We start from the raw sequence: 16,675 nt of genomic DNA, 5'->3' as shown, positions 1-16,675 counted from the left end.
GACATGTGTGTGTGGAATACGTAGAAAAGGATGCCACAAAGGATATTCTTGTGGTGTTATATGTATGTGTTTATATTTCAGAAGGTATATACAAATATGTGTGTATTTTTAAAGAGATTATTTAAATAAGATTATTTTAACATTTCTGTCATAAAGGTTGCGAAAATAGTTTCATACACAAAAGATAGTTACATAAAAATATTTCATTGAATGCTTCAAAGTCTTCCCTTTATTGCGTTGTCGAAAGTGTATGCTTTTTCTAGCTACTCAAAAGTAAATTAAAATAAACTTTTAAGTATACTTCGTTAAGTGTTAATTAAGTTCAAAGTTAATGAATGAAAATGAAAAATTTAAAAATGAAAATATATGATGAGTTATATGACCAACAACAAGTGTAATATTTTAGTTTTTGCAAGGGGTTACACGAGAGATTTTTTCATATATGCATACGAAAATACATTTGTAGTTGTGAATGTCCGTTTTTATGGCATTAATAAATTGTTCTTTCTCTTTCCACTTTTTCTCTTACAGTACTATGACCCACAGCCTAATGACTTTGGATATATCAGGGAATAAAATGCAACAAATACCCCATGAAGCTTTACAAAAACTGCACTCATTAACGCGTTTAGTTGCGCAAAGGTAAGTAACGTTTCACACACCTATTATCATAACGGGATAGCTTCACTTTGAAAAAATAATGAAAACAATGTTTCCATTAATAAACAAAAAAAGATCATTTCAAGCCTAATGCCTACGACTTTCTCCCCCCTACTGATGTGTTGTTTTTCCCGTCTACTCCCCTCCTCTAGAAATCACATTACATCTTTAGATGTCAACTGGGAGGCACAGCATGACACTTTAAGATCTCTACATTTAGCTGGTAATGACATAACTGAAGTATCACCCACCGCACTGCATGAAGGTGTCAGTCACCCTTCGTCGGCTGCCATTCAAACGATAACCAAAGATGAACATCTTCTGAAAGGTTCACACATATCCTCCAATGCCATAACAGGCCTCACACACTCGACCAACAGCCATCAGTTGGGCAAACCATTTAATCGTTTACAGAAATTGTTATGGCTGGACCTGTCGAATAACAGAATTTATCACATCTCACCCAATTTTCTGCCCCGCAGTCTGATAACGATTGACTTGTCAGGCAACCTGTTGTCAACATTTCCCCATCACTTGTTCGAACATCTGTATGAGCTGAGAATTATTTCGTTGCGTGATAACCTGGTGAAAAGTTTAACAACAAAAGACCAGAGACAAGTGCGAATACACTTGGAGAAATTGGACATGGGCAAGAATTTGATAGACGCATTGGAAACGGATTGTTTTCAAACGAATTACTCGGATGTTCATATCAGGGCATTGAATTTGGAAAAGAACTATATTCGTCACTTGCCACCAGCTGTCTTTAGAGACATTGGCACGGTTCATTTGGTGTTGGCCTTTAATGAGATAGAACGAATCCATGTCAATGCCTTTGAGGGCATTGAAGAAACACTGGAATATTTGGATTTAGAGAGAAATAATTTGAATGCAGTTCCTGGAGCCATAAGTCGTTTGAACCGTTTAAAATATCTTTACTTGACTTCGAACAACATTAACCAATTAAACAATTTACCAGAGGCCACAGAAAACCTAAGAGTCTTGTCACTGAGTGGGAACAACTTTACCATGATCCCTGTATTGGGTCTTAAGAATTACACCAACCTCTCATATCTTAATATGGGTTATAATTCCATAAGTGATATACCCGAAAGCATCTTCACAGTGGATTCTTGGGGCGCGAATCTGCAAACCATACTCTTGAGAAATAATAAAATCACCCACCTGCATTTGAATTCCTTTGCCGGTCTCGACCAAATACAGGAAATTTCCCTGAGTTTTAATGACATTAACATTCATCATCCTATGGTGTTTGAGAATGTATCGAAAACTTTAAAGATTTTGGAATTGTCATTTGCCGTGTTTCCTGCCCGTAGCATGGAATCCATAGACCCCTTGGATGCTCTGTTTCCCCTGTCGCAGTTAATGTGGTTAGGTCTGGACAACAACAATCTCAAGCACTTAAACAATGAATCATTTTCCAATATGCGTGAACTTTCATACATCAATTTGGGATTCAATCAATTGAAATCCCTGCCAAAGGGTCTGTTCCTACCGGAGATACATTCACATTTAGTCGAAATTGATTTGGGTTATAATTCTCTGGAAAAGTTGGCATCGCAAACATTCTACAATCTGGGAGATTTACAAACGCTCAACTTGCAGTCGAACAAAATACGCTTAATTGAAAAACATGCCTTCCACAATTTGGAATTTCTACGCTACATTGATTTATCGTACAACAAATTGTCCAACATATCACATCAGGCTTTTACAACACTGCCCAACTTAGCTGCACTGGATCTGATGTATAACAATTTGTGTTCATTTTCGCTGAAAACATTTCACTATGTCTCGAATACCACCACTCCGCTAAAATTGAATTTGACTTACAATCGCATCAGCAACTTCGAAGATACCCTGTCATCGTATATGTACATCTACAATTTGGATATGGCGCACAATTTAATCAGCAAACCCGAAAGCTTTGCAAACTTAGCCAACACTTTGAGATTCCTTAATTTGGCCCATAACTCCGTACAGAATTTGGGCAATCATGCCTTTGGTGACTTGGAATTTCTGGAAATTCTCAATCTGTCACATAACAATATCACTAGTTTGAGGCGTCGCAGTTTCCAGGGCTTAAATTCTTTGCAAGAATTGGATTTGAGTTACAATCGTTTGGATCAGCTACAAGTGGAACAGTTTTCCAATCTCAGGAAATTGAGGATTTTGAAAATACGCTGCAACAAATTGAAAGCATTACCTCGGGAAGTGTTCATGAATACCAGACTAGAATACTTGGATATATCAGATAACCAGCTAACGGTGTGGCCTGTCCCTGCGTTCTCAGATGTCGGATTTACTTTGCGTAACATACAAATTTCTGCCAACCTCTTGGAATACTTGGACTCAAGCATGTTTATAAATTCCCAATTTTTATATGACATCAATTTATCGTACAACAAAATTACAGTTTTACCCGACAATACCTTCAGTTTTTTGAATAATTTAACGAATCTGGATTTATCCGCAAATCCCTTGGTCACCACCAATCTCAAAGAGATATTTTTACATACACCACGTCTAAGACGTTTAAAAATATTTAATATGGGTCTGTATGTATTGCCGCAACTTAATCTTCCACAGCTATCCTATTTGGATGTTAGTGGTAATTTTCTGCAGGAATTATCGTCGCTGCATGAAATGCGCCAACTGAGATTTGTAAATGTATCACATAATAAATTTGTCAATGCCTCGTGTGCTGTGGAACATCTGCCACCCTCAGTGAGGGTATTAGATTTGGCTCATAATCCTCTTAGAAGAATAACAGTACATGATATGGCCTCACTGAGACATTTATCGGAACTTAATCTCCTCGATGTCAAGGTCATTAATCCCTTGGCATTTGCCAAACTGAGATCGCTGAGAAAACTACACCTTACCGCCCACAGTAACTTGGGGGAAATTGTATCTCGAATACCGGGTTTGCAGGAGCTCAAGGTGCATAGCGTGGATGCCAACATTGGCAGTCAATTGTTTGCCAAACTAATCAATAACACCAAACTCCACTTGGTGGAAATATATGGGACCAATATTCAAACCATATCACCTGATGCATTTGAAGGCTTGGCCCGCAATCAAAAGCTGCAGGTAAAAATATCCCACACGAAAATTTCCGATTTACCACCGAGTATATTTTATCCACTGCGATCGGTGCCTCATCTATCCATTGATATTTCGGATAATAAAATCAATGCACTGGCAGCGGATAGTTTCTATCCCAACAAGACCTATTGGGATACAGTGGGTACACGCAGTATCATCGGTGGTCTACAGACATCAAATAATCCGCTGGAATGTGAATGTGGTCTTGTGTGGTTTGGCCACTGGCTGCGAAGATGGTTACGTGAATCTGCTCAAATAAAAGTCATACAAAAGGACGATATGAAACAAATGGTTCAGGTATGTATGAAGAGATTGACTTTTTGCGTGTGTGTGTGTTTCAATTATATTTTAGTTATTTTATTTGGAAATGTGATTGTATCCTACAACTATGATGCGATGCGCATTCCGATATTTTTTATCGCGTTAGTTCCGTTCGATATGGTCGTCAGAAAAACGAAAACAGTTTGCATAGTTACAGCAATACAGAAGAAATAAAAAATAAATGATCTGCGGTTCCCATTATGTTTACAAGGGCATGTTGCCAGAAATAAGTAGTTAAAAGATAAAATCCGACGAAATTAGTAATTGATCGTTGGCTACTAGAGGTAGTAACTTCTTATTACTTATTACCACTTATTACTTATGACTACCTATTTCTGGCGACAGACCCTTCTTAAAATAATGGGTTTATAAATAGTTTTCGAATGGCTGGGCATGATTAGTGCTCTGAGAAAATAAGCCAAGGACAGCATGGATTGTAGGATTAGGCATGGGATTTGTTTTTTTAGAATAACTTCTAACCTAACAAAAATTTGGGAGCCACATGAGCCGAGTCCATTACAAAACTACTTTCTACCAGTAGGCTTGTAACTAATGGGCTATATCCTTAAAATGATATTACTTATTATACTCTTTACTATGTGATGCGTAACGGTGGCACCCTTAAACAACCCTAAATACACGTAATCGTGGCACAGTGTGTTTAGGTAGAAGTCAGTTGTTTGCATGTTCAATCCCAGTAGCAGGCCAAAAAATGGTGTGTTGTGAAATCGATCGTAAAAATTCACCTCACCAGTTGTCAAGGTGGAACATTTTTGCAGCTCATTTCGTCGGTGTCATGCTTAAGTGTTCCATACGTCATTTGCCTGTTTTGAGATAATCGCATTTTAATGTTTTGTGCCACAACTGCGTGGAATGGACTAAAGAAAATATTTACATTTTTGACTTAAAATATTAAAAATAGTATATAGAACATATTTGCAAAAATACAGAGGAATATGTATTGGAATATAAAAGTTATAGAGATTAAAAAAATGATTTTTTGTCGATTTGTTCCATATCCACACTTATGACACAAATGTGAAATATTGTAAATCACATGGAACAAAGTGACAAAAATTTTTCCATCTTTGCCTCTATAAATTAAATACTTCTAAATCGAAAATTAAAGTTCTGATTTCAGAAATGTGTTTTTAAACATGAAAGCCGACTAGAAATTTAGAAAGAGCATACCGGAAAACCCTGGACACCACCTGTATCTCAAAAAGTCAAAAATGGCGTATGGAACACTTAAGCATGACACCGACGATTTGCGATTTATAGTTGCCATAGAATAAATTATTATTTGGTGACTATTTAAATAATTTGGTTAGTTTGTTGATTTGTAAGAAGTTACGTCTACCAAAAGGTAACATATAAAGCCTCAAAAAATATACATAGCAATAATCAGCGTAAGGAAAAAAACTTTATGAAACTTTTGAAAAGTTTCATATTTTCCATAAGAACAAAACGAAACATAACCCATGTTGACCGAAGTCGCTGTTTAGTTTCGTTTTGTTTACATTCGTGAGTACGAAAAAAAAGAAAAATTTAAAGTTCTCAACTTTACAACAATTACTAGAAAACGAAACCGTACAATAAACGCTGCAAACGTTTGAAACGTTTGGTAATTGATTGAAACATCCACCGCATTATATTCCAAGTATCTGATACTAGCCTATAGGGTTGTTAAGCAATCAAATGTTTGTGTGTCTTAATGTGTCACTGAACATTTCGCACAGCAAATGTTCGCAAACGATTTGTTTCGTTCGTAAATGAAACAACTCGGAACAGCATAGCCGAAGTACATTTCAGCAATCGTACAGTTTTGTTCTTCTTCAGTTGAAAAGTTTGTGGTAATGTTTTGTTTTGAGAATGAAACGACTCAGAACAAATGAAATGTTTGTGACTTTGCGTTAATGGTGCGGGAATCGTTTCGTTTGTTTGCGTTCATTGGCGATACTAACCGAAATATATCTGTACCTACAACATCATCTATGAATCAGTGAGTGGACGCTGATTCATATTGGCTCAATGATATGGGACACGACACCACTTTAAGAAGAATTTGTCATTGCTGAAATTCTCAGGAAATGCAAGCCAACGTTACCCTAAGGGGATTTACCACACCCCACGAATTGAACCGCGGACCTTCTGAGTGCAAGGCGGACATGCTTTCCACTGCACCATGTTGTCCCCGGAAATATTAGTTTTAATAACACTGTGCAACAGAATGGAGCTCAAAGTCGGGGGGGTGGAAAATTCCTTTTGGGGATGAAAACTCTTGGTGAGTATATACAGAACCCAGAAGGACAGATCCGCCGTGAATCGAACTTTTGAGATATGGCGTGATGAATATTTTGCTGGAGACCCTATAAGCCCTCAGATATTAGCGTTATATCTTTGTCCGCTGTTGTTTTAGCTTATTTTTGAGATCACATTTCTTCAGCCAAATCAAATGAGGATTATTTTCGTAAAGCATTTTGACCTTCTATATCGCATCCTTCAATGTCGTTTTCGTCCTTTATTTTAAAAGCCGCTATAAAAGTACCACAAGATGACGTTTTTCAGCTTCAAAAATGTCGGCCAGAAAATTTTAGGTACGGCTCTCATTGACAACAAATCGATTTTGTCGCGTTTTCGTGGTCGTTTTGTGCATTTACCCTGTTTTTGTTCAGAAAAATACTATATTTTGTTTTTTGTATATTCGTTACAGAACATACAAAAACACAAAACACAGCTTTTTCTGAGCAAACAGGGGTAAATGTAAAAAATTACTATGAAAACGCGACAAAATCGATTAGTTGTCAATGAGAGCCGTACCTAAAATTTTCTGAGCGACATTTTTGCAGAACATTTCGAAGCTGAAAAACGCCATCTTGTGGTACTTTTATAGCGGCTCTTAAAATAAAGGATGAAAAGGACATTGAAGGAAGCAAGATAGAAGGTCAAAATGCTCTAGGAAAATAATCCTCATTTGATTTGGCTGAAGAAGTGTGATCTCAAAAATAAGCTAAAACAACAGCGGACAAAGATATAACGCTAATATCTGAGATCTTATAGGGTCTCCAGCAAAATATTCATCACGTCAATTTCGGATTATTTCTTGCACTGTCATCTAATAATATTATTGAAAAGGTGAACGTTTGGCCCCTAAATATCGGTATGAAGATTTTCAGAAAATAATGCAGAATCTCGACTAATAGTGTTCGCAAAATGTTATGATTAGGAAGCTGTGCAACTAGCAAATAAATTTGACATGCTATAGTTCCCAAAATGATTTGACAAAGGGTCATTATTATATGTGTTCTTTTACTATCTGATGGATTTGAAAACGAAAAATAAACCAATTTGGAGGCATTAAAAATATCATATTTACATTGAATGTTAATGCCAAGAAGCTCCTCTTTGAAATTCAATCATCACTTATAACATTATGTAAACAGGAACGCTATGAATCTGTTCGGTAAATCCAAAATATAACAAAAGAAGACTTATAATAATGGAGGTAAGTGTTTCTACAATACATATTGTAAAGATCCGCCGCCTTCTTCCAATTTCTATTTAAATCCAAAGAAAATTAATAAACAAACAAAGACTGATGATTCTAATAAAGTTGCATTCATAGTTCAGGGTTTATAATGTCGGTGCCATCGACTACTGCCTTTAATTTCTAACTTTTATTTAACTCTTGATTTTCTTTTCTTTCAAATGCCAATGCCAGCTTCCCTTAAGTTCACGTGATATACGCGTAAGCGTTTTTTTATTTTTCCATTCTTTTTCGCTTTCTATGTTGTGTTTGCTTGAAAGCTGCTAGTCTACAGTTTTTTTGCCAACAAAATTAAATAATTAAGACAACAACAAAAAATAACACAAAACACACGACAACTTTCATTTTCTTTTCAGCGTGCTCGTGCCAACACCTGCCATGATCCCACCTCTGGCAAACAGATGCCGATTTTGGAAATTTTCCCCGAAGATCTATTGTGTCAGGCATCTGCCCTCAGCAGTTCCGGTGAAAAGCTGTTTCTTATTTCTTTTGCTGTCATCGTTTTACCCCTGTTCGGTATGACACTTTGATAATCGTAAGCCTCATTATCCTCATTTCATTAAATGAATACAAAGAAGTCTCTTTTATTTGACTTTGTCACGCCATAATGCGATGTGTTGCAGCTGCTTGGCAGCCGTCAACATTCACCGACCGCATCATCACACAAAGACCGTGATCTCTTACTTTTGTACAGTTAAATGATGTAAATTATTTCCTTTGTAAATGAAAATCTAGTGTAAATGGAGAATATATTTAAGCCACAAAACGAAAACGAAAACTAAACGTAAACAGTTGTTAAAGTTTTATACCCCCCTCGACAAAAAACAAAAACAAAGTCAAAGTGACTATTTTACTGTCAAAGAAAACACTCACTGAACGTCAAAAGAAAAAAAAAACAAAAACCGAAACTCCCATTAAACGTTGATATGGAAATTATGAATGACATGTTATTGCAAGTTAAGGAATTTTAAAAATAAGTTAAAACATTTATAGTATATAATAAAAACAACAACAACAAAAACCAAAAGCGAGAGAAACACACTCACTTAAAACCAACAACAACAATGGGCCATTGATTCCTATTATAGAACAAAACAAAATATATAACTGTTTAAGAAGAAGAAAACAAAATAGTAAACTAACAACAAACACATAAACGAATATTGTATTGTAAAACAATATAAATATATATAATTTATACATACGATATATAGATAAATATTAAATAGTACACATCTACTAAATTAATGATAATTAATAGCTTAATAATAGCATTACTTAGTTGTATATTCAATGAAGCCTAACCGAAGAAAGGACTTAAAGGAGCTCAAAGCGTATATTAAAGCTTTCGAGTAAATGAATAGGATAAAGATAATGAATACGATCATCGTTTCATTGTTTCTATAGGTATGTGTATATAAGGTAAATGCAAGTTGCAAACAACTAGAAATATATACTAGGATTATAAAAAAACTATAAATTTTTATTGACAACATTTTCATGGGAAGATTTCATTTTCAAGTAATTACTGTAACTTTTATGATTTGAATTAGTTTATTTCTTTTCCCAGTTGCGAATAAATCTGAGTGAAGATGAGCATTCTTTCCGTGGCTGTTTTGAATTAATTTTGCCAAAAAGTTTACCCTTTTCTGAAAATTTAAAAAATATTTCGAAATTTTCAATGAAATTCCCGTGAATTCTCGCCAAAAATACCTAAGGGTCAGTATGATTCGCCATTTTTAGTTATTCCGTGAACCGCCATGTATATTTTCTAGAGTGGCTTATTTGAATTAATGTTGACAAAAAGTTTACACTTTTCTGAGAATTTAAAAAATATTTCGAAATTTTCAATGAAATCCCGTGATTTAATCCTCAACCAAAATACGAAGGGCCAGTATGATTAGCCAAGTTTTAGTTATACCGTGAACCGCCATGTATATTTTGTAGAGTTAAATTTGACAAATATTGTAATCTTGTAAAAAACCTCAAATGTTGACGACCACCGTGAGCCTTTTAAAGAGGAACCCTGATCTGCGAATCTGCACATGAAATGTGAAGTTAGATGGTGCAGTTCGCGCGCTGGCGAAAATACTTCATCAGTAAAGTAAAGCCTATATCACTACCATACAAGAAATGGGTTGGACAAAGCAGAAAGTCACACCACCGATACCAATATTTAAAGGTGGCGTATTATACCATGGCTGCCATGAGACCAAATGTGATTTTGGCTGTGGATTTGAAGTTAGCTGGAGACTAAGAGAGTTTGTCTCTATATCCGCCCCAGTGGATAAAAGACTAGCCACAATTCGGATAAAAACCAAAAATATTTACACCAGCGATTCAGAAAAAAATATGATCGATATCCTGCCCAAAACATTAAATAACGTAACATAACATAACATTAAAGGCAATTTAACGAACAATTTGAAAAAAAATATATTTGACTTAACTGTCAGTAAATTAATCGTCCATATTGAAACATCCGATAACGCAATGAGGCTGATTGACTTCACGGACAAGGAACATGGTAATTAGCAGAGCCAGGTTTAGACGGTCAACAAATTGAACATACTGAGATAGATGGGAGGCATACGTCGTGCTTGTTGGAATTACGATCATTTCGAGGAGCAAACATCAAGATTGGTACGCACACAACTGAACGTAGGGATTAAAATACAACATATCGCTAAAACTGAACATCGGAAAGATGCAATCTAAGTAGACAGCCACAGCATACTTCACTAAACTAATGCAAATGTTATTGTAATCACTCCTCTACCCGATAACATGCCAACACAATCACAAAGGATTGTCAATTCCATGCAAACTGCCGCAAGAATAGTGTTTGGATAAGAAAAACTTCCACCAATGAACACAGGCTACAATGAAGGGGATCTTTCTGCTACTAAATAGAAAAATGCAGCACAAAGCGCTACCTTACAATCAATAGTAACTCGATCGCGCTCTAGTATCGGGAGAAAAGAAAGAAGAAAATCCAAATGTACAGAAGTCAAAATGATGCCAGAAAATTTTATCAATTATGATATGAAAAGAACATTTTTCCCAGCTATTAGTAATAAGCGTCAGCGATGATGAAAAGGTCACAGTAACAATCCCAGTTGATTGTATCGAATATATACCGCCCAGTCATAATAAGGTTAAGACAACAATAATTCGGTTAAAGATGGGCTACCAGCCGAGCAGTTAATGACCCGAGACAAGGAGCTGCTAAGGGCAGGAAGAACGCATGCCCAACGATTGAAACTTGAGCATCATATGTGCCGTAATTGAGAAAGATATAATATTGTATGTGTCTGCTACCCATCGTATCCATCGTATTATGCGAACGACTGAGATAATAAGATCATATCAGACCAGAGAGGCACACCGACACCTACGATATGTTTGTCGACTATTGATTTGCTTTCAACAGGACTCTGCGCTTAAAAGTATTTCATAGCATGCCCGAGATTGGTATTCTTATTCCTTATTCCACGCAAAACGAATACGACTTTGCAGTACGACATTAACTGATACACGATCATGAGTTCACAGCCAAACGAGACTTTAGAAAATGAGTCTTTCAATATCCTGCTAGAGAAAATCATGCGAGATGTGGAAGCAAACAAAAAAGGCGTATTCATATGAGACACAAGGTCGTAAATGAAAAACTGATAGGCCAAGATCACCAAACTGGGAAGATATTTAAATACATCGGTGAAGGTGGAAATCTATCCTTAGTTTGGTTTAAACAAGTGAAAAAAGGCTATAGTCGGTACGGGGCCGACTATGTGATACCCTACACCACTACCTCTATGCATTATCTTTTCACTCGAAAACATTTCTTTTAGGGAGATATGAAAGTTTTCACCTATCTCGCTTTTATACCAAATGACTTAAGGCGAACTGAAACAAAATAATTAATATTTAATTTTATATTTGACTACTGTCGACATCACCAACATCAATAGGCTTCTATCTCTGTGAGAAAATTTCGTGATGATCCGATCAAAATTCCGACCTGTAGTGTGATTGCAGAAAAAGTGGAAAAAAGGGATGCATTAACGACTATTGCGATATCTCTAATATTTGACTACCTACGCCAACCTACTTTGCATAATTTCAAAGATGGGATTTTCTACTTTCAGACTTTGCTTTTAGAAGGTCCGCAACCAAAGGTGTGATATCCGTCATTATTATTAAAATCGCAAAAATGAGAAGTTGGGTTTTATTAGCGACTATTGCGATAGCTTCGTTGTTAGACCACCTACGACAACCTACGTTACATTGTTGTAAAGGTGATATTTCATACTTTCATTGCCAGGTTTTGCTTTTTGTAGACCCCTTATAGACGCTGAGATATTTGCTTTGGAATAAAATGTTGACTTTTTCTCCAAATAAGTTTTTGCTCATTCCGACCCCAAAATATTATCCGACCATCATCAAAATCAATAGGCTTCTTCCTCTGTGAGACCTACATTAACCCTCGAAATTTCGTGACGATCCGATCAAAATTGGGATGTATTATCGAATATTGCGATATCTCCGTTATTTGGTAACCTACGCCGACCTAGTTTGCATCATTGTAAAGATAGGATCTTCTATTTTCATAGTAAGGCTTTGCTTTTGGAAAGTCCCCAGCCAAAGCTGTGATATTCGTCATTAAAACTAAAATCGCAAAAATGAAAATTTGGGTTTAATTTGCGACTATTGTGATATCTTCGTTGTTTGATCACCCACGAGAACCTACTTTACTTTTGGTATACCCCTTATAGAAGCTGAGATATTAGCTTTGGAAAAAAACGTTGTCTTTTTATCCAAATAAGTTTTTTGCCCATTCCGACCCCTAAAAATTATTCGACCCTCACCAAAATCAATAGACTTCTTCCTCTTTGAGATCCCCATTAACTCTCAAAATTTCGTGACGATCCGATCAAAATTGCGGCCTGTAGCGTGATTTCCAAAAAAATGGAAAAATGGGATGAATTACCGACTATTGTGATATCTCCGCTATTTGGTCACCTACGCCGACCTAGTGTGCATCATTGTAAAGGTGGAATCTTCTACTTTCATAGTCAGGCTTTGCTTTTGGAAAGTCCGGGACCCCCATCAACATCCAAAATTTCGTGATGATCCGATCAAAATTGTGACCTGTAGCGTGATTACAAAGTTTAGATGGACAGACGGACAGACGGACGGACGGACTGACGGACGGACACACATAGCCAGATCGACTCAGCTCGTCGAGACATTCATTCTGGTATATATAAGTATAGGTCTGCGACCATTATTTCGATGCGTTACAAACTTTTTGGCCAAAACTAACTTATAATACCCTCCCCTAGTGGTGTAGGGTGTAACAACAAATGTTCTGTGCGCAAACAGAGCCACCTACTTGAGAAAGTAAGTAGCCACATTTCATCTGATTTTACACAAAATTATTAACATATCTCGATGCCAGCTTATTTAGATGATTTAGGCATATTTTGCAACTGTTTTGATATAATGGTCACATTTCCGATTATCCTAAAAATTTAAGTACTGAACGAAAAAATACTCCGATGCGAATAATACTAATTATTTGTCCCCATATAAAGGTACCATCCAGGGACATAGTCTGCGGATGACCGATTATTTTGAAAACTTCACATCTTTGAATAATTTCAGTCTAAATCTATGTATTCTCCACTAACTTAGAATAAGATTTTAAAGTAGAACTAAAAATCTCAACGTTTAACTTTGAAGAGATATAGAGAGATACATATATCTCTTTCAAGTTTGCCACTAAATCAGATATCATAGTTTCGAGCATGGTCAGTGCAGCCCACAGAGAGTATACGGCAATGTATGGATGTTCGTAGAACATTTATTTTTTCTGTTAATCATTAGTCGAAGCTTAAGTTTCAGAAATCAAGAAATGAGCGTTTAGCATAATTTTCGTTTATCTCTTCTTCCATGGGAATGAAATTGGAGACGCGGAGGGAATGAAGATTAACTGGATCCTAATTTGTCTGCATTGTATTTATTCTCGTTTACTTTACTCCTGTAGAATAATATGTTTACTTTCTGAAAAAGGTTTAAAATATTTCAGACTTTTTAAGACGTAGACAAGATTTCAACCCAAATGATATTAATTAATTTAAGGAATTAATACTTAATACTTCTTACAGAGTCTCTATTTCGTATTCCTTATTAAAACATTTTCGTACAAAATTGGTAATTCAAAATAATGCCATTTTCAAAACTCGATAAAGCCGTTTCATACATTTATGTCTGGAAGTATAGTTATCGCAGGGCTAAAGACGAGTACCATAAAATCTAGAGGTATCCTTCTTCAGTCAATTTGGCGTCTTTTCAAGTTTTTAATATTATTATTTATAAAATAAATTAATTTATTTACATAATTTTTATAATTCAATTTCCATTGACTTTATTCAGTTCTAACATTTTAGTTTAAAAAGACAATCGTGATACTAATTGTAGAACAAAGACATAAGTAAATCTATTAACTAATAGTTAAATTATTAAAATAAATACTAAACAGTCGAACAAACTTACCTAGCTATAAATATACTGAAAATAAATAAAAAAACACAAAAATAATTAAAAAAATATATATTCATAAGTAGAACAAAAAAAGAAAAAGATTTTAGAAATTTGTAAATAGAAAGCAATAATAGTCCACTGAAACCAAATAAAAAAAAACCTAAACGAAAACCAATTTTGAAAATATTAACAACAGAACTGATGCATTTACATTATGATTAACGATATTACTTCTAACTCTGATTATTCTAAAGAAGAAATCATTATGATTATTATTACACAACCCTCACACATACACTCATATATACATACATACTATATACAAACACATTCTAATTAATCATCATTAAAAATAATTCCATAACCACATTATCGCAAATTATTAAAATTAGTTGATTTATTTAATATCTGGTTTTGTTTTTTTTAATCAGTTTTGTGAATAATTTTGTACTGAATTAAATAAGAATTTTCACTTTGTATATACAATAAAAACAATTAGAAGAACACAAATGTGAGCCGAAAAATAAAAGATATAGAATTAACCAAAATACAATACACGAATTTTTAACCAAAAAGAAACTAAAACAAAAAATACTTAAGAAAGAAAAAAAAGATATGTGAATATTATTATAAAAAAATAATAAAGGAAAACAAAACAAACTAAATAAAAAATGGAATCTAAAAATATTAAAAATAAACATTTGTATTTATTGGAGAAAAGAAGAGAAGCTGTAAGTATGTGATGCATGCGTTATAATCTATGGGTCGGCCATTCAGTGCCCTTGCTTGCAGTGACAACAAACTGTCGGAGCAATGCTACGAGAGAACATTTGATTGAACCTCGGATTACTTACTTACTTAGCTGGCCTTTTACAGAACATTTGTTCCATAAGCCGAACTAAGAAAAAATCTCCAATCCTCTCTGTTTGCTGCTGTATTTTCCCAATCTGGGATATGTAGCTTACTGATATCTCGTTTCACTTGTTCGCTCCAACGAAGCTTTGGCCTTCCAGATCTGCGAGAACCTCCATGCGGCCCGTATTTATACGCCTTTTTAGCGGGTTCATCATCACTCATTCTTATAACATGGCCAAGCCATCGCAATCGTTGTATCTCGATTTGTTCAACTACATTGATGTCATCGTATAGTTGGTACAGCTCGTTGTTCATACGACGCCGATATTCGCCGTCAACACAGATTGGCCCGTAGATCTTTCGAAGAATTTTTCTCTCGAACACAACAAGCACTGCCTTATCTGCTTGAGCAAGTACCCATACTTCGGAACCATACATTAGCACGGGTAGTATCAGTGTTTTGTAAAGTGTTACTTTTGTTTGACGAGAGGTGGCTTTATTCCTAAACTACTTACTCAGCCCAAAGTAGCATCTGTTAGCCAACACTATTCTTCTTCGTATTTCACAACTGATGTTATTTGTTGCGTTTATGGCGGTGCCGAGGTAGACGAAGTCCTTTACTACCTCAAAATTGTAGGTACCAACATTCACAAATGGTGCGGGGTTTGTGGTAATATTACGCGTCGATACCATCAACTTGGTTTTTTCGCCGTTTACTGCCAGACCAACTTTATCAGATTTTCTTTTGACTTTTGTAAAGGTGTCAGTAACTTCCTTTACCGATCGACCCATGATGTCAATGTTGTCGGCATAAGCCAGTAACATATGGCTGTTCATGTATATCGTTCCATTTCTTTTGACCTTCGCGTCTCGTATGACCTTTTCCAGCAGGATGTTGAATAGATCACACGACAGGCCGTCTCCTTGTCTGAAACCTCTTTTGGTAATAAACTCTTCGGAGAGGTTCTTTCCTATTTTAACTGAGGATCTCGTCTCAGTTAATGTCATTCTATAAAGCCGAATGAGCTTTGCAGGAATACCAAAATCAGACATGGCTTGGAACACCTTTGAACGTATAGGGCTGTCGAATGCTGCTTTATAATCGACGAAAAGATGGAAGGTGTCGATCTGCATTTCTTGGGTTTCTCTCTCTTTTTCCTGCGGAAAAGGCGTTTCTCCTCTCTCCTTTTCTCCCGTTACCTCTCTCGTGCGCTACGCGTCGCTACTGATTGTAAAGTAGCCCTATATGCCGCATTTTTTTCTTCGGTAGCAGCACGGCACTCCTGGTCATACCATGGATTCTTTGGTGGAGGTCTCTGGTATCCAAGTACTGATTTTGCGGCAGTTTGCATGGAGTGGGCAATATTTTGCCATTGTGCTGATATGTTATCGGGACGAGAAGCGCTTTCATTAAGTAATTGGGTCAGTTGAGTGGAATATGCTGTGGCTATCTGTTGTGTTTGCAGCTTAGCGATGTCCAACTTTCGTGTTGTGTCTGTCCGTGCTTATTTGCAACGTTAAGACGGGTACGTACCTTTGCTGCAACGAGGTAATGGTTCGAATCTATGTTTGCTCCTCGAAACGATCGTACATCCAACACGCTCGATGAATGTCTTC

The 16,675-nt window shown here is 35.9% G+C and overlaps 1 protein-coding gene across 3 annotated transcripts in view; it reads left to right on the top strand.

Moving 5' to 3' along the window:
• The window catches only part of LOC141393510 (uncharacterized), a 278,113-nt gene extending 269,356 nt beyond the window's left edge, over nucleotides 1–8,757 (top strand). The window contains exons 5-9 of one of the 3 annotated variants that reach the window (XM_073966537.1): nucleotides 532–642; nucleotides 813–4,086; nucleotides 7,832–7,858; nucleotides 8,014–8,173; nucleotides 8,393–8,757. In XM_073966537.1, the coding sequence (XP_073822638.1) occupies nucleotides 532–642; nucleotides 813–4,086; nucleotides 7,832–7,858; nucleotides 8,014–8,173; nucleotides 8,393–8,397 (3,577 nt within the window). In that variant the 3' untranslated portion in view covers nucleotides 8,398–8,757. Of the gene's footprint in view, nucleotides 1–531; nucleotides 643–812; nucleotides 4,087–7,831; nucleotides 7,859–8,013 lie in introns of all 3 variants that reach the window. The other 2 variants (XM_073966536.1, XM_073966538.1) reach the window with 2 other exon arrangements.
• Nucleotides 8,758–16,675: the final 7,918 nt, after the last annotated feature.

The sequence above is a fragment of the Musca autumnalis genome, unplaced genomic scaffold (assembly GCF_047663935.1).
Source record: "Musca autumnalis isolate F117 unplaced genomic scaffold, ASM4766393v1 scaffold_2, whole genome shotgun sequence".
Classification (NCBI taxonomy): Eukaryota; Metazoa; Arthropoda; class Insecta; order Diptera; family Muscidae; genus Musca; species Musca autumnalis.
This window is presented reverse-complemented; position numbering and strand designations above follow the sequence as displayed.